General features: G+C 51.7%; 1 protein-coding gene across 1 annotated transcript in view; it reads right to left on the bottom strand.

Moving 5' to 3' along the window:
- Positions 1-6,032: 6,032 nt before the first annotated feature.
- LOC102025542 (protein cordon-bleu) overlaps positions 6,033-18,941 on the bottom strand; it is a 94,928-nt gene continuing 82,019 nt past the window's right edge. The window contains exons 7-8 of the mRNA XM_013520574.1: positions 12,884-13,022; positions 6,033-6,370 (exon numbers count right to left, since the gene is read on the bottom strand). Of these exons, the coding sequence (XP_013376028.1) occupies positions 6,327-6,370; positions 12,884-13,022 (183 nt within the window). The 3' untranslated portion in view covers positions 6,033-6,326. The remainder of the gene's footprint in view (positions 6,371-12,883; positions 13,023-18,941) is intronic.

Genomic DNA, 18,941 nt, shown 5'->3' with positions numbered 1-18,941 from the left:
AGATAACTGCCTTGGTCTTTTTTCTCTCTCCCCTTACACGACTGACCTCACACCAGCATTTCCATGTTAGATTTTACATCCTAAAAGGTATGAGACAGGAGGACAGCACCACCTCACATGCGGCCTGCGCCGTCCCCTCGGGAGGGCTGTGCGCAGGACAGTGTATCGGGTCCTCGGAATCAGGGCCCCGTCCTTACCTTGGCTTGAAGACTGAGGTTTAACCACATGCACGTGGGCACCAAGAGGCAAGGGCGGGCTCCTGGGGTCATTTAGCCTGACAATGTGGGGGAGCAAAGCAAGCGCACAACTTCTGAGGGTGTCTGCGGGCTCTGGATGGAGGACTGGCATTGCTGCACAGATCACGCAGTGACCCTGTGTGCCATCCTGGTGGGTGGGCATTGTTCAGTCTCCCGAGTGCCCACAGAGAACAGGCAGGTGGAGCAAGGGGAATCTGAGTCGTTTGAGCTGGGTCACCTACCTGCTCTCAGCCACCAGGGCTCTGGCTGTGGACACTGGGTATAAGTTGAATCGCAGCACTGACTTGCTGGGTGTCCACCCTACAAGGCGATGGTGGCCTCTCTTGGTCTCTGCAGCGGATGCATCACCCTCTACCACAGGCGGTTCTTGGTCTCCGTCTCCATCCCTGTCTCTCCCTCTCTCCCTGTATAACGTATGACGTGCAGTCACAGCATCCAACCCCAGCTCCATAAGCCAAGTTCCAGGTCAGACTCAGCCCCGGTGACCAGGCCAAGGCCCCGGGCCCCCCGCAAGGCTCGAGTACGGCTTCCACTCGGCCACCACGAGGCCACTCCATGGGCCTCAACTCACCAGGCCAGTTTGCAGCAGGGACCCTGGCAGAAGTATCCCGTCAACACCAGGCCTTGTAGACTGCTTCACACCAGGCAGCGCATGGTGCCAGTGGCCCCAGGGGCAGGAGGGGGCATGGACTTCCTGTGCCACCTGCGCCAGCTCGGAGCCTGCATTACAGTGTCCTGCCTGGCCGGCCCTTTGCACAGGGCTGCGGCTCTGGGATGGTGTGGGGCCCCGCGGAAGAAGGCTTGGTGGTGTGGGTCCTGTGGGTGTCACTGAGACTTTGGGAGGGAACAAGCCCCTGCTCTGGGGCCCCCAGACGTGGAAGGCACCCCGAGGCCACAGGGGATCTCACCTCTGCGAGCTGTGAAAGGCCACTCCTTATAAGCCCACTCACTCAACAGTCATTCGCACACCAACGTGATACCCCAAGGACAACGAGGAGAACCGAAATGGTCCGGAGTCTCTCAGGAGGACAGGCAAAGCAGAAAAGTCAGTGTCTTAGCAAAAGCTCAGTAACAGGCTCTGAACATTTTCTCTGACTTCTTAAAAAGGGGGTTTGCGTTACTTCGTTTCTCCAGTTTAACTAAACCAGTGAACACAGACTCACACAGCTACAGAGGTCTGGGGCCATCCTACCATGGTGTGTGCATGCATCTGTGTGCCCCTGGTACGTGAGCATGCGGTGTGTTCACAGGTGTGCGTGTGTGTATGCATGGTCAGTTGCGCTCCTGCGGCTGGGACACCTGCAGTTAAAGCAGAAGAGGTCTCTGTGGTTCACCGTTTTGGGGTTCAGTCCATGGCTGGCCCCATGGCGGAGACAGCACCGTGGAAGGGCGTGGTGCGGGAGAGCTGCTCCGCCCACAGCAGGAAGCCAGAGGAGGGCAGGGTCACACCCTTCCGGGTCACACCCCACTGGCCGCCTCCAGCCAGCCCCGCCTCCCACAGCACAGTCAGCGGCAGCAACCCCGGCCCAGCCACCTTCCTCAGACAGGCGACGCGGGGGACCTCCGGAGCGTAACCCGTAACAGCACACAGAGGTACAGCTATGACAGGGACACTGATGTACACAGGTCCGCACACACGCACCTAAGTATGCACACTGCGTGCACCCTGTCTGCACATGCACCTGTGGGTTCTTGTGAGCGTAGGGTGCTGTGCTGCACGCGTGTTTGCCTGTACATGCGTGTCTGTGTGCGTGCTCCGTGTATGCGCCGTGTGCTCATGGCTGGCGCATGTGTATACACGAACATACGGGTCCTCTCGTCACCTGGCCGCCAGGGCTGAACCCGGGCGGGCGTAGCTGCCGGCCGCAGGGTCTGCGCACTCTCCTGGCCTCCGTCCTCTCTCTGGGTGAGCAGAGGCCCGACCTGTGGCTGCTGTCACCGGCCGGCTCTGGGTGACCGCTGCTGCACCGCACTGGCATGAAAGCGGTGCTCCGCGTTGACTTCTTAAGCTTTGTTTCCTTTCCCTGCCAAGCGCTCCATCCCTGGGCAGCCAGGGCTCCCCCTGGTGGTGGAAATGTGCAGGCACCGCCCTCGGTACCTTGGCCAGATCGCTCTGCAGGCCGGCCTTGGAAATGCCCTCCCGGACCCAGGGAGGCCTGGCCGGGCAGGCCAGAGCCGGGTCTTCCCGAGGAGGTGGCTGACCACGGGACCGGGCAGTGCTCTGCTAAGCAAGCAGCAGGTGCACGCTGCACAGCCTCGGAGTCTGTGTTTACGAGCAGCCCATGTGGTGCACACCGTGACGGGGAGCGGCGGCCAGAGGACCCACCCGGCCTGCAGCCAGAGCCGCGCAGCGGGCCGGGAGCACAGGCCTCGCACTCAGACTGCGGCTCTCCTGGTTTGGGCAATGTTTTCCACATCCGTCCACTCGGTGTCGGCAGGCTGACTGAGAGACATAATCACCTCCCAACTGGCAGCCTCTGCCTGAACCGTCGCCAGTGACAGCGACACGCGGCGTCCCGGAACGGTCAGGAGCCGTTACCAAAGGAGCAGCCACACGCCGTCTGGGCAGAGCAGGGCCGTCCCGGCAGACCTGCGCTCCATCGCCGAGCCCTGGCGGAGGATCCGTGCGGTCGGAGGAAGCTTCTGGGGGTGTGTTCACTCTTTAACCGCAGCCCCTCACTGCTGGAGAGAGCACAGCACCCACCGGCCTTCCGCTGTGACTGAGGCTGCGCACGCTCACTCCGCTCCCCGGAAGGCCGCAGCAGATTTACCAAGTGAGAAACCCTGCGTCTAGCCCGAAGAGTCTCGGAGTGCTAACAGCTTTCTGCCTGTTCTTTTTCACAGAGTACAGGTGGGTGTGACCTTCCGAGTCTACTCAACTTCCTTCACAGCAATAAAAATTTACTATTTTCTTAAAGAGGGGGAAAAGGTTAGAATAAAAAAGCAAGTAATGATAAATGTGAATCACCCAACTTCCGGTGAAGAGTTACTTGGTACCAGGGTTACTCTGTGTTGGTGTCGGGGAGAATCAAAGCACAAAACCCCAGACTACACAGAGAGTGCTGCGCCTCGCTATATTTAGTATTTGGACCTCTGTCTTCACTGAAGCATTTGGAAGTTTCTTGTTGTTTTGCCATGGTGACTAATAAGAGGAAAACTATTCTTTCACCCAGTTCCACATTCCTTGAGTGTGAATGATAAGCGGAGAAACACATGCGCACACACACACCCCGTAGAGGGTACAGGGAGCTCCAGTGGGTCACCGCCCGGATAGGCCGATTTGTCACTGTGTAACTGGAGGCACCTCAAACCTTTGGCAGCCCTCACCTCCTCTTGCCTTGTGAAAGACGGAATCCCATCCCCGCCGCAAAAGCGTTGCTTTGTTACGAGAGATGAGTCTGTGTGGAAATGTTTTGAATCGAGTTACATAAGCTATGAAAGTTGTGAACAAACTGTATCATACCACGGATCCAAATTAACATGAAAACTGTGAAAATTAGCAGCTGATAAGCACCCCAAACACAGATGCGACGTGCGGTGGATTATAACGCCGCCGCGATGAAATGCCAGGGAGTAAGCACATGGGACTTCTCGAGTTGCTGCATCTATAGAATTGACAGCATTTAATGAAAATAAAAAAAATGTAGACTTCATATGAAAAAGTCCAAAGTGCTCTGGCAGTAAGGTGCCAAGTAAGATGGCAACCACCCTTACAAAGAGGGCCATAGCTTGGGAATTAGCTGGTGTCACTGTCCACGGCCACGTGGTCTTTAGCAGAAAAAGTGTAAGAATGTAAGACAACTCTATCTGAAAAGTAACATTCAGTTAATGTGTCTTTCACCTTGGCATCTGGTGTGGAGCCGGTCTTACCGAGGGGACATTTACACCACGAACTGGTGTGAGCGCTGGGCAGCTCCGAGGATGCCTGGACTTGTGCCTGCCTGATTTGGGAACCACGAGCCGTACCATCTTTTCTGAATATACTGTGCAGCCTCACAGAGAAAGAAAGCCACACTCTCCTGCTGCCTTCCCCGGAGGAGAAGGGGCCTACAGCCAGGGTTGGATTCCAGACTGAGCCAGAAATGGGAACTTTGTGAAATGCTGTTGCTTTGTAGAAGAAAAAAAATTAATTTGTCTGATTCCTACAGAAGTCTAACTCGTCAGCAGAGTGCTGGGTGTGATTTAAATGTGCTTGGAATGTTGCACATCAGGCCCTGGAGCGGCCCGTCACAGAGATAACCCAGGTGTTGTCAAAGACCCGCCATCCGGCTCTCAGTGACCTTCACGATCAAGTCAGTGGGGGCCTCAGTCAAACGCTGTCTGTTACGTACACGGATCAGGCTCTGTTGAATTTGGTCTCTCCACAGTCAAAGCTGTCTGTTACGTACACGGATCAGGCTATGTTGAATTTGGTCTCTCCCATATCTGTGGCCTCTGTTTCTGATAGAATTCGATACATTTTTGGCACTGTACTTTCTGCTTCTCTGACCAATAGTTGTGTGAGTAGAACCCCCTCCCGTGTCCTCGCCTTGGGCCTTGGCGCTGCCGTCCTCCCAAGTCTGCATGGTAGTTACTGCTCCCATAAATGCTTATTGCCGTAACTGCCTACAGTCTTCCGCAGTCTTTCCTGTCTAGCTCACAAATCCTGATGCTTTCTCCAACATTTAGGTAAACACTACCTTGTTGAAGTTTTTGCCACTTACTAATGCGGGGTCAAATGATTGCTACTTGTCAGAAAAAAGTCCTTTATTTCAATGAGAGAGACAGAGACAGAGACAGACAGAGACAGAGGCAGAGAGAGAGAGAGAGACAGAGGCTTTCTAACTTGTTCCTTGTGAGTCGTTTCTGTGACTTACTGGTTTCCTAGCAACACATAGCGCTGCACTGGCTACATGCAGCTCTGGCTCGTATGTATTATCCATGCCAGTATCAGCGGTGGCCATTCCTGCCTAAGGCAACTGATCTTTCCCTTGTGATCAACCAGACAACAATCCCGCAAATTAAAAATACCAATCGATTCTTTTTTTCTTACTAAGCAGTAATGTTTCAAAAAAATCTTTCAGAGCAAAACAAGAGAATCTGCTCCACTTCCAGGGTCTGTGTGCCACCATGGGCGTTAATCACGGCCAAGGAAAGCTACTCGTTGTATTTGCTGAGCCCCGGGTCTCCCCCTACGACCGTCTGCACCTCCTCGGGGAGTCCGGGGCTCTGGGGTGAGCAGCTCATCAAGGCCTCTTGTCTCCAACCGTAAGGATCACGGAGCGGAGGACAGCGGGCAGCTCTTGCACAGAGGGGTGGTGGTGCTGCGGGCACATTTAACCCTGCGCAAGCCTCTGGACTGGCGCTTAGCAAGTGGATCCAGCAGTACTTCTTTCCACAGGGGCGTGGAGGCACGGGTAAGTAACTACCCAGCTGCTGCTTGTTCCTACTGCCTGCCTAAGTTGGAACCCTCCTAGCATCAATAAGGACTCTGTCAGTGTCTGGTGAGTAAGTGAAGGAAGAATGAACAGAAGTGAAATGCATCCTTTTCTCTTCTTTTTACTTTTTGTAGCCTGCCCGGAGGCGGAGTACCAGGGGCAGGGAAACCTGAACACACCGAGGACTTGGGCTGTGCACCTGTCTCAGCGGGTGGCTGTCAGAAGGTCCTGCAGGTCTGTTTAGGGTTCATGTGTTTCACGCTAGTTTCACCAGGTGGAGAGAGTGTCCCAGCTCTACCACAGCACACACGGGGCAAATGCAGACTGCATTCATGAACAGAAAAGACAGTAAGAAAACTGAGTTTGCCATGATTTATAGTGAAGTCCTGTTCTTCGCTGGAACAGATCCACAGGTCAGAGAAGGCTGGACAGGTCAATATTACCTACCCAGAATTTACATAAAGTGTCTTTGCTGCCTAGAAAGAAACACGAGCCTCGAACAGATCTCTGCAAAGTGTGCATTTATATGTAAATTCCAAGGGGCAGAAATTGGTAGAAATGAGCCCTTTTATCCCGAAAGATGGAGAAGGACAGCAGCATCAGAGCAGGACAGCGGAGCCCAAGGGAGGCTGGGTCAGGAGGAGTCCGTCCGTCAGAGGCGCTTGCCGTGGGTGGGGAAGGAGGCGCAGCAGTACACTGCGGAGGAGACAGACGCAGACCGTGAGCACAGGGCAGGGTGTGGCCCGCACTGTCCTCATTCGCAGCACCTGAGGGTCGCAGGCCACAGGGAGTGGGTGTGGCCACGTCACACGCCCTAGCCCCCCACCTGCTTTTCCTCGGGTTCTAGACCTGTTGGGAAGAGGGTCTGTGGACCCAACATGGGGAATTCTACCTCCTGCTCTGTGTCATAATCCTCCCTGGACAGCCTGTAAGGCTTTCAGATCAAGATCTTTGGATGTGACATGAAACTTCAAAGTTCTTACAAGCAGGGTCATCCCTTGGCTGGTGGGTAAAAATCCCTATTTCCCTCCGGAGATGAAGTCTGTGTTACCGGCAGAACTCCAAGGGGAAGCAGGAAGTGTGGCTTCACGACGCCCTCAACTTCAGGTCATGGGCCCTGCCTCGCTGCTGGGGTACAGGCAGGGTCCTAGCATCCATTCAGGGGTGCCGATTGTTTAAGGAGGTGGGGATAGATTGTTTAAGGAGGTGGAGACCCAGGTTTTAAGGAGCGCAGTCCTCTCAAGTCCTGCGACTTTTTCTGGTGTGGCTTGGCCCCTGAAATACGTAAACTCCTGACCTAAGACTCTGGACACTTATTTTCCTTTCATTCTGATACAGAATTTTAAACATATTCTATTCAACCATGTCTACCTCCTATCCTAGATTTTAAATTGCTATTGAGAAAACAAATTCTTGATTCTTTAGTTTTGCATTTCCTTGTATCTTGAGCTATAATTTCTGATGCAAACCAGGATACTGTTGTGAGGCGAGAGGACATGGAGGTAGCTGAGTCCCTGACTCCCTTGAGGGAGAAGAATTAACATAGGGAAGGGGTTCCCTGCATCTGCACCATCACATCCAGACCCAGAGACACAGCAGATTATTGTCAGTCGAGGAATGCTGGGTACATAGGCCCTATTTACTTCTCAACTAGTGAGTGAAGTACTGGTGCTTAACAAAAATTTGGAACCATTGAAAAAAATAACCAAGATGCCCATGCCTCATTTCTGGGAAGACTTAAATTTACATGAACCCAGAAAAAAATTTCTCAAAATTAAATAAATTAAAAGAAGTAAATGAATAAATAAGTAAAAGATTTGTATGCCTAACTTGACTTTACATGGTCAATTAAAACTTCTAGAGATACAGACACCAGGAGTAATGATTTGTGTCATTTTAATGCTCGATTGACTTAGGAAATCAAAGACACACTTGTCCTCCGTTTGACTAAACAATCCTGCTTTTCAATGTTTCTGTGTATGTTTGTTACTCCTTTGCAGTGATATGCTGGTAAACAGGACCCAGCACTCTGGAAACAAACGGTTGAAATAGAAGGTGTAAGTTTTACTGATGTAAAAGACAGGAAGCACAAAATTATAAGTAATAAGAAAATATACAATCTTATTTTTATAAATTATATACTGTTCAATCAGTGATTCCCACAGAATGCTTTCACTAACTTTTGCCAGATTCTTGAACCTGTAGAGAGCCTGTTATTACTACTGGCCAGCAAGAGTAGCTTTGGCTTGAATGTAGATTGCCAGTTCAGTTTATGATAATGAATAAGATGAAACAGGACCAGGAGGACGCGTATCAGTACCTTACTCACTGGTTAATCTTGTGAAGACTTTGGGGGAATCGATAATTGGCTTTTGATAAATGGAAGAACAGTTCTTCAGTTATTCATACTGCACTGGCTACAAATATGACATGTTTGAAATATAGTTAATTTGCATCATTAGCACTTTCCAAATGCTCTTTTATATATAGACAATTAAAAACAATACCTTTAGCTTTGCTTCGTAAACTTCGCCAATTACCATACTGTACATACTTCATGACTGATTTCTAGCTATGGATGTCAGTCCCTGAAGATAGTACGGTGATACTATGTAACAGGAGTACACGGTTACAAAGGATTTTCACTGATACAGAGCATGGAGTTATACAGATAATGTCAGGTACAGGGACGTGATAAAACGTAAAATAATTAGGAAGTGATGAACTTTTAGTAGTTGCTGGCTTTGTTTTTAATATTACTTATTTAACTGTAAGTTTTATAACTGCCTTTTCTGTAATGGTTTTGTTTAACAGTTGGCTTGCAAAATTACTGAAATTTTAACACCTCGCTTTCGTCACTGGCATAGCCCCAGTCTGTTCCAGTGAGCTGTCACTGAGATCTTTAATTCTCTCTCGAGTCAGCATCCGGTCAGTGAAGGGCTGAGAAGTAATCAGCAAAAAGAAACAAGTTCTGGTCTCCGCCCCCGCTATACATAGGTTGATTGTGATTCTCCTGGCTTCTCTTCTAAGCAGCACCAACCTGCAGCCTATGCTAGGTGGAGGTGACGGTTTTCAAGACATAAAAATATCTGGCTACACATTCAGCTGCACTTTTTCTCATGTCCTTCTGAGTGGGGACAGACTCTGGTCCCACTCAATTTCCTGCTATTTTATAGAAAGAGCCGCCTGCTCACAGCCGCTTCCTGTTTTCCCGGACGTGTGTCTTTCCCAGGCCAGCAGGAGCAGCTGCGTAGCGGCTCTCTGCCCACGGGCAGGAAAGAGGACAGAGACACCCACGGGGCAGGGCTCTTCCACGGGCTGGATCTGCTCTCCACGCACCTGCGGGGCTTCTAGGACACTCCCCAGGACACACCAGATTCCCAGAATTGTGCCCGTGTCTCAAGCTTCACAGTTAACTGCTCTGTTTTGAAACAGGAAAATGTTGCAAGTTTTTTACCGCGGGCTTAGGTTGTAGAGTAGGCACACACTAGCTGACTGCCGAGGTCTGGGTCGAAGGGCCCCTGCCAAACTCCTGTCTCCTCCAGTTTTGCCTCTGCTCAGACATCCCTGGCTGCTCCGGAGCCAGGACCCACATCAGGCACTGGGTACCAGAGGGCAGACTTGGGTTACAGACTCTGCCACGGTGTGGCCCTAACTGTGATCTTCCCAGGTCTCTGCTTCTGCAGGGTCTTTGCCAAACGAGTGAATAACTGCTACCATTATTAGTTTCACATCAATCTATCACCTTCTAATTCAAGATGGGAATTCTGTTTTCCAGTCTTATTTCCCTAGTGTAGAATTCTCCTAAAGATTTTGGAAATGGACGCTTGCTCACAAATTCAGGGCCTTTCAGCTGGAGGTAATGTAACGCTTGCCATTGCTGGTGCTGAGGACAGGAGAAAATGACATCTTTTCTCCACACCTTTGCAGTCCTCTGCCAATTCCCCACGGAGAGCATAACCAAGGGAAGATTTACTCACTCCGTCTTGGTACTGGACAGTAGGTAAGAAAATGTGTCCAGTCATGGGATAGTTCAGTTTTAAGAATGTAAAGCAAATTGACAACGTGCAATTTGAGCTCCATATACACTGATCTTTGAATTCCCATGGTCTTCTAATTGGAATAAGTAATTAATAACTTAATAGCCTAATTATAAACTCCCATAAATCTTGTGAACAGACAGTTCAATGCAGCTAATGAGACAGGCTTGTTATTGTGGTTCACAGTGAAATTTCAACTATAACCAAGTATTAGGGGAAGCAAGTCGGTTAGAGTTATGGGGGCAAGGGCCGGATACACACACTTCTACGGGGTTAGCCGTGCATATAAAACACTTCTGCACATGGTTAGGTATCTGAAGGTCAGTGTGCAAGCCTATTAATAAGAAGCTAAAAGATTAAAGAACAGAGCAGAAAATCATTCATTATGCAAAGAAACCCCACACAGTTGCAGAACCCAGGGCAGGTGACCTTCGTCCCACGGCTCTGCGAGGGGCACAGGGTCATCATCCTTCTTGCACATGCAAGGGAAGCACTCAGAAACCCAGTCTGCAGGCTGTCCTGAACTCGAAGAAGCCGGGAGCTCGGACCTTGCTAGTGGGACCTCCGCACAACCCAAGGTGAGGGCAGCCAGCAAGGGCCCATCCTCGGCCACGTACCCCAAGCTGCCTCTAAGAGCTGCACTGTGTTTACCCACCCCGAAAGACAGGAAATTAGGCTTTCTACAGCTGAAGTAGTTTTAAGGGGGTCCAGCGTTCCCAAGTCTCATAAGTGGAACACACAGCGTCCCCAGCACTACTTTGCTCTCTTGCTGTTGCTGAGATACCCCAGGAACCAGACCTCTCTCTCTGCGTGCTGCGTGGGCACAGAGGGGCTCCCACACCCACGGGGAACGTGTTCCACGATGAACGAACACAACTGCTCTGCCTGGAGAAAGTGGGCCAGTGCCCCGACAGCCACCTTCTCCACCCAGAAGCCGGGACAGCCACTCCAGCTTTTCCAAGGAACAGAAAAAGGAGAGACGGCACAGCTGCAGAAGAGCACGAACTCCCCAGCAGGGCGCAAATGGCTCTCCATCGCCGTTGCCGGGCTGCCGTGCGCGGTGCAGCCCCCGCAGGAGCACGCAGTCCAGCGCGCAGCTCAGCTCAGTGTAGGAGAAGCCACCCTGCCAGGCTGAGATGACGGAAGGGGTCAGCACGGACCGCAGAAAGGGCCACGGCCTTGGAGTAAACACGGCTGAACGTATGAAGTGCTGACCAGCTGGGCTGGGGGTGCTGTGCAGAGTCCCCACTAAAGTCCAAAGGAAGGAAATCCCCGGGGACTGTGAGGCCAGCGCCACCCCGCCACGACGCAGCTGGGCGGAGGAACAGAGGCAAACAGCACTGTACCTCTGCCCACTGCCAGGGGCACAGCAGACCGCTTCTCCTTGCGGTTCCTCAGCTTCCCCACGCGCCTGCCTGCAGGTCTTAAAGCAGCTCAGCCGGGCGCTGCCACAGCCCGCAGAGGTCCTGCAGGCGCCTCTCCGCAGAGGGCAGCGCCTGAACTGTCTCCACCCAGCAGACGCCGCGCCAGCCGAGGCCTCTCCGGACGGCTGCGGTCCTGGTGGAGCCGACCCTGGGACTGCCTGCAGGGGGCGCACGCCCTGGGAAGCCGGGCTCACTGCACTGAGCATGGGGAGGGGAAGGCCAGGAAGGAGGCGCAGGGGCCACAGACAGCGACAGGAGGCTGGAGGTCCAGCCCGCACCAGCCACGACCGGGGAGGCTGACAGCACACACAGGGGGATGCGCGGCACCTACGTTTGGGTCTCAGGTCGGAGGCCTCGGGACCAGCACCTTCCCCGGGAGAGCTGAGGGGCTCCGCCTCGTCTGGGTCAGGAGGAGGGTAGGGCGGGGGCGGGGGCAGCACTAACTGGGGCGGGCCCCGAGCAGTGCCTCTGGGGGGCTTCTGTGGCACCTGCCGTCCAACACCTATGTGGAATCAATGGGGAGCGGCTTCAGGTTAGGCCAAGATTCCCGGCTGCCAGCGGCAGGCGGGCTGCTTCTCTGCCCACGCACCAGGCTCAGGCGAGCCCACCTTCGCACCCAGCCGCGATCAGCACGAAGCCAGCCGCACAGCACACGACACCGCAGCACACATCCAGCGCCGGACCCAGCCGTGCCCAACACCAAATCCAGCCGCACGAAACTCCAAACCTAACGCCAAACCCGGGCACATTCAGCAGCGAAGCCCCCCACAGCCAGCACCACATCCAGCCACGCCCAACGCTACACTCACACTCGGTCTTCCCCAAATTCACGCACCTAACATAGTGCCAAACCCAGCGACAGCAACACCGACACCAAATGGGATCTGATCCGCCCTCAGGCCCACGCCCACCTGCGCCTCACCCATTCACTCTCCTGGTTGGACACCACGCACGGAGCGCTTGCCGTCGGGCCAGCGTGGGAGCCTGCCCAGTTGTAATTTCGCTGGCAGGCGTGACTGCACACCGGCTGGGCTGAAAACTCTGCCATAAAGCCCTCTAAACAGCCCTGCTGAGTTAAAAGGAACCTCTGTTCGGCACACTAATCTTTCGGGTTCACAATTCGGTGTGTGAGCTGATTGCTGCTACTCTTCCACACCCAAGGAGAGCTGAGCAGCGTCTGGGACACCTGCGTGCATCCGCATCTTGGGGACTGGGCCCAGGTGCACGTGTGAGACTCACTCAGGTCTCACGCACACCGCAGCTGGACCCGAGGGTCACTTCTGTACTGGCTTAATAGTTCTGTGCATGAAACCAAGTTTCCCGACGTGGGATTTTCTACTGGAGGCATCATGATGGTGCTCAAAAGGTTTCGGGTCTCTCAGATTATGGACGCTCACCCCGCATGACCCACCTGGGACCTGAGGTGGTTTTCAGATGCCAGCTGCCTGTCACAACAGCCTTCCAGGGATGCCACCTTAGGAATTTGCCTTTTTCCCATCTGAGACACATGTCACGCGGTCACACATTCACCCTCCTCCTGTCTCCTGTCCCCGCTTCCGCACGCCGCGCACCACCCACCCTCATGACGCCTGTGAGACACTGCTAGTAGGACAGGAAGTGAACTCGCAGCTCCCTGCTCCCGACGTCCTCGCTCAGCACAGCCGACCCTGCGAGCAGGTTAGTGTAAGTGCTAACATTCTGCGCAGCAGGCACCCGAGGCATGCGGCAGCGAGCCCGGCACTCACCCATGGTGCTCTTCCGGTTCTCCTCCTTGTCCTCCCTGCGGTTGGGGACCAGGGGGCTGGGCGGCGGCGGCTGTGGGGGAGGAGGTGCTGGTGCCCGCCGCTTCTTCCTCTGCAAGTCAGCCTGCGAGCCCAGAGACACCTGGGGAGCACAAGAGGGACATGGCAGGGTCAGGGGCTCTGTCAGGGCGAGATGTGCCTGGGGAACACAGGACCCGGGGGCGGGGTCCACATGGCGCGGGTCCTACAAGAGAGGCTGCCAGGGCCAGTCCGCACCCTGAGTCCTCGGAGGCAGACGGTGGAAACAGCAATGTGAGGCCAGTGCGCTTCCCAAGCGTGGCCCAGAAGTGACACGGTGATGTTCATGCGTGGGACCTTGTCTTTTTCACGGACTCCAGGTAAATCTACACACCTGGTAAACTTCCCCACAGCGTGAGAGAAAAAGTGAGAGCACGCCTTTAATTGATACAAAAGGAGAAAAGCCGCCGAGATTTGACGTCAGAGAACAGTGCAGGAGGGGCAGGTGGCAGCTCGCCCGGCCTAGTGCACGCTGGCTCTCCTGTCCCTGCAGGCCTGGGTCCCGGAGCAGCTGGCCTTGACATCTGCCACGTGCCTATCCCACCTTGCACTGCAACCCCATGTCTCTGTGTATGGGACAGAAGGCTGTCGTGTGGGGCAGGCATGTCCCACCTAGAGCGGAGAGCCAGCTCTGCTCAAACACTGCCCTGGTTTATATCTGCTGTCCCCCTAAAGTCCAAGCGCTCCCAGGATGGACCTGGAAGGTGACCGGCACGAAGGTGTAGAGCTGTGGGAGGGGGGGTCTGGTTGGAAGAGCTGGTCACTTGGGTGGGGCCCGGAAGGATCTGGCTTCTCTCTCCACTTCGATTCCTGACCGCCATGGCCGGAGCAGCTCTCTTCCTCTGCCAGACCCCCTGCCACGTCACGCCACGCCTGCCCTGGAGCCACTATGAACCGACACCTCTGTAACCGTGAGCCCACGTCAACCTTGACTGCTTTCAGCTGAGGGTGTCGGTACTGTGTCTCAGAGATGAGAAAGTGACCAACAGGCTAAGAGCGAAATCCTCAGCTCCTAAAGGGAGTTGCTGGCACTTGGTGGGTCTCATGGCTGAAAATGAAAACTGCTTTGCCTACAAGGACCCTGAAATTTTGGTGAAGACCTCACTGAATTTGTAGCTTTTTTTGACTAACATGGAAATTCAAAAGAATATCAGTTCTCTCAATGCACGAACATTGCTTATCTTCCCATTGTGTCTTCTGCAACCGCTGGCACCAGTGTTCTGTAGTTTCAGTGTGCAGATCTTTCCCCTCCTTGAATAAACTTACTAAAGCAAGAAGGGACTAATGGATTGCATGAACTGAAAAGCTTCCTCCAGCAAAGGAAACAACAGAGAGCAAAGGGGAAACCGTGGATTGGGACAACTTAGTGCAAACCCCAGTCTGATAACGGAATACTATACGACATGCAAAAGAAACTCAAATGGTGCAGCAGGAAGAAAACCACCCAGCTCAGCAAGGGGCAAATGACTCAGAAGAAGACGTAATGACCAGCAGGTCCACACATCTGGGCAACACCGCAGACCCCAGGGAAATGCAGCTACCACCACAGGATAGCTCGGCACACCTGTCCCAACGGTCGTCTCCCAAAAGGTGAATGATAACAAGTGTTGGGGAGAACACAAAAGAATGGGAACTCTGTACACTGCTGGAAGGAATATAAATTAACTTCAGGAAATGGCATGGAAGTTCATAAAAAACTAAACTGAAAGTAGAATTACTATATGACCCAGTCGTTCCAACGCTGGATCCCAAAGGAAGAGAAATCAGCATGGTGAAGAGATGTCTACACGCTCTTATTCATCTCTGCATGACTCTTAGTGGACAAGCTGTGGAGACAGTCTACATGTCTGTCAATGGGTGAATGGTATAAAAAATTGTCCTATATACATATGCAGTGGAATATTATATAACCTTGACAAATGAAGGAAATTACATACTCCCCAATAACATGGATAGAACTTAAGGCCATCATTCTAAGTGAAACAAGCCAGGAATAGCAAGACAGGCCTTCTGTGATCTCACTACGTGTAGACCCTAACCACGCAGATCTTGTGGGAACAGGGTGCAGGTCAGATGTAGAGACACTCCTCTAACTCCATCTACTCTGGAGGCTGAGGCAGAAGGATCAAAAGTTTGGGGCCACTGTGGGAAAATTAGTGAGACCTTGTTTCAAAGAATAAATTAAAAAGGGTTGGGGAAATAGCTCCATGGTGGAGCACTTGTGTAGCATGTGCAAGGGCCTCAGCTCAATCTCCAGTACTGCAAAAGCCAACAAGAAAAATAAAAACTAGAGCGTGACGGCGATACAGACCTGACGGGTGGGAAGAGGGTGGGCAGAGGGAAGATGCTGATCAAAGGGCACCTAGTTGCAGTTAAATGGGAAGAATAGGTTTTCTCAGTCGTAGTGCGTGGTGACCAGTTAATAACACTGCAATACATTATGTAGTCTCAGATTACTCAGAGAACAGGTTTTTAGTCTTCTTTCCATAAAAACATGATAAAGTGGTGAGGTGAAGAATATGTTAACTGGCTTGTTGGACCATTTCCGTAGTGTTTCAGATATCACACTGTACCCATAAATACGCACAATTGCTTATCAATTAAAATGAAGAAGAAAGAAAAATCTCACCACAGCAAAAAGAAAAAAGCCAAGGGAGTTTATCATCATGAGATCTGCATTACAAGACTGGTGTGAGGAGTTATTTAGTTTGCAATGAAGGAAACCTGTAAGTATCAGATTTTCTCACTGTATATACATAGTATATCGTATCCTTCTATATACATATATATTTTCCCTTCCTTCTTTCTTTCTCTCTTTTCCCTCATCCCAGTTGTTTCTTCTTTTGAGCAATTTCTATCCCTTTCTTAGTATCTATTACACATGATCAGTCTTACATTCTTACATCTGGTAATCTGACCCACTTCAGTGAAGATAATAATATGTAATATAATAACCACTGTTAATCCCTAGCATTTTGTTCTGAAACTTGTATCATTCGTATTGTTTCTTTCCTATGTTCTGTGGGTTTCTTTTCCTTTAAAGAAAAATATTGCAATCAAAGATGACAGAGAATTCCTAAGGCATGGGGCGTTTACATATCTATGGCATCATTACCGTGAAATTTAAACCTATGTGTTAACCTGACTGGATGTCCAGCAGTGACTCCGATAAGCAAGGAGCTCAGCACGTGGAGCCCAGCGTCCCCTACACTTCTTCTTAGTCCTGATTACCCGGGTGTGCAATGCAGTGTCCGTCTGTGCACACAGATCTCTTGGGAGTTTCTACCCATGCTTCCAGGGGCCACCGTCTGACTAAGGGCTGAAGTCTCTTGCTCTTTAGGTCCTGTGGAGGGACCTTTTTCCTGTGTGCCTTTTCTGTTATCTGATTGTAACCTCTCCGCAGGAGCCTTGCCTGAGGAAGCAAGCACTAGGTAATGGATACACGCAGTGGTCAGTGTCGTCCGGGCTGGTCCTGCACAGGTTCCTGGCTCTTAGCCACATCTGACTGGAAGAGAGCAACAGAGCCCTGCGGGCAGCTGCAGGTGCTCCCTCGATAATCCCCTCAGCATTATGCTCCTCATGGACGCACCCACCAAACTGAAAATAAGAACACAGCTTGGAGCAAAAGTGAATGGCTCAGGACGCCAGTTCTCCCTCAAGATGTGAGAGAAGAGAGACTCTCATTGTTCCTCTGGAAGTGCTGAAGACCAGGTCAGGGCTTCAAGGTGCACTCTGCACAGGGCCTTCCTTGGGAGGGGCCGGGACCCTGGCGCCAGGGAGCAGACACCCACCCGGGTGAGTGTGACACCTGGCCTTCAGCACAAGCCCTGTTCATCGTAGGTACTGGATTCCAGCAGTATTCTGGACTTGAGAAGATGTGTCAAGTAAAAAATGACACAATATATGTGAAGGAAGTAAAGTACGAGCCCCATAAATGATGTGCCTTTAATCAGGCCTAATTATTCTATTTACTATTAGAACTGTACGAGGAACTGTAACAGCTTCTGTGAATGACCAGTGCTATTGTTTGTAAAGTTCCTGTGGGGAAACCAGGCTTGGAATTTTGTCTCATTTCTATCCAATAATGGTCTATCCTCTCTTAGCAAACATTTGTTGTCAAAAAGTTTTTAGTGACAGGAAATTTTTACTGTCACCCAATTCCATGGGTTAAAATTGCTAAAGTAGTTCTTACTGTTTTGTTCCTTGGCAAATATAGAAGGCTGAATAGAACACACACACACACACACACACACACACACACACACACACACACACACACCCTAAAAAGAACATTGTGCCTCGTTTGCTGTTATTATGTCTACCAAAACAATAGTCTTGAAAAACATATTTTTTCTGCAGCTGAATGAGTCCTTTCTAAAGAATTTGGTCCCTTTCGATATTATTTGGAGTAATTTCTCTTCCAAACCAGAAATGTGCTCTTTGCCATTCTCAGCACTTTTTCCGTTTATGAGACGTGTTTTAGTTAACTAGAAATAGGAAACAAACTTGTGTTTGCTGGAACTAAGCCTGGTGCTCCCCACATAACCTAGGGTTGCCTAATTTTGTATTCACCGTCTCAAAGTGAGCAAGGGTCTGTGATCAGGTGGAGACAATTCCCTGTGATCTGAGTCCGCACACTAAGTCACTGCCCCGTTAAGTTGCAGGACAAACGAGACACCAAGGTCTGTGCGGGCAGGGGATGAGTTCCTCGGTTATCCCAGCAGACCTGCTCAGCGCGTCCAGTGAGGGGCTGGAAAACGTGGCCACCACGCAACACGGCTGGGAAAGACGCAAAACTCAGCCCCGGGCTGTGGAGGAGACCTGCTCCTGCCGTGCCGTAGGGGTGCCAGCAGGAAGTCCGACGGAGATCTGCATCTGCCACGAACCAGGGTCCCCATCCGGAGTGGGGGGGGCTCTTTTAGCGCCTCCAAGATCCCGAGGCTGACCTCTGTCCCAGTGGCATTTGTCAAAGGTGTGTCGGCCGAGAAGTCCCCGTGCCCCGGCTCTCTTCGGCACCATGAGGGTCCACCAGCTGGTTCTTCTGGGTTCCAAACCCAGCATGCGTTCCACAAGGAGCATTCAACACAGCACTGTCTTCATAACAAAATCTCACACTTAGGAGGAAATGTAAACGATCACGAGGAAAAGCCTGGCCAGAACTCCACACCGTTCCTGTGAGCTGACAGTACTGGCGGTTCTCTGGTGACTGGCTGGCTGACTATTTTGCTGTTTGCGTTTTCCCCTTACATTTTTTATGAGCGCCGTCTAGCTCCACAGATGAACGGGTTTCCTTTAGGCAGATCTGTGCACACACAAAGCACACTTTAGTTGTTCCCCGCTTCTATCACCCCGTTTGTCCCACAGGTCCCCCAGTGCTACATTTAGGGGGCTTGGGGTGCACCGTGTGTTGCGATCACATTCAGGCCCCACTGCCCGCCCTGCACCCCCGCTCCTTCCCTTCCTCTTGTCAAGTAACATCCCCTTCCAGCTTCTTGTCGTCTCTGTAGGTTCCACGCAGTGAGCACACATGATACCCGTCTCTGAGTCTGACTGACTTTGCCGAACGTGATGATCCACTCTTTTTTTCTGCAAATGACAAAACAGTGGCCTTTCGTGGTGAAATAATACTCCATTGTGTAAACACACCACGTTTTTTATCCCTTCATCTGCTGATAGACGCCTGAGCTGCTCTGTACTTTGGCTCCTGCATATATCATGCTGCAATAGTCACAGTTATGCAGGCGTGAAGGTTGGTGCATTGTCTCAACTGGAGAAGCGTAGAAACTTAAGTAACTCAGCACTTCTGCATCCTAGGGTGTAAAGGACATGCTCTAGGGCTGATGTTCACACTCCAGGATGTTATAATAGTTGATTCATTGTGTTACCTTGAGAAGTTAAGACGTTTGACTAAGTGACTCAGCAGGGGGCCAGGTTCCTCGCTGTGTAAACATCCTGAGCCTGTGCAAGAGGAGGGTGCAGAGAT

The sequence above is a fragment of the Chinchilla lanigera genome, unplaced genomic scaffold, assembly GCF_000276665.1.
Source record: "Chinchilla lanigera isolate Chin_1 unplaced genomic scaffold, ChiLan1.0 scaffold00055, whole genome shotgun sequence".
Lineage (NCBI taxonomy): Eukaryota > Metazoa > Chordata > Mammalia > Rodentia > Chinchillidae > Chinchilla > Chinchilla lanigera.
Note: the sequence above shows the minus strand (reverse complement) of the source record. Positions and strands in the feature narration are given on the sequence as shown.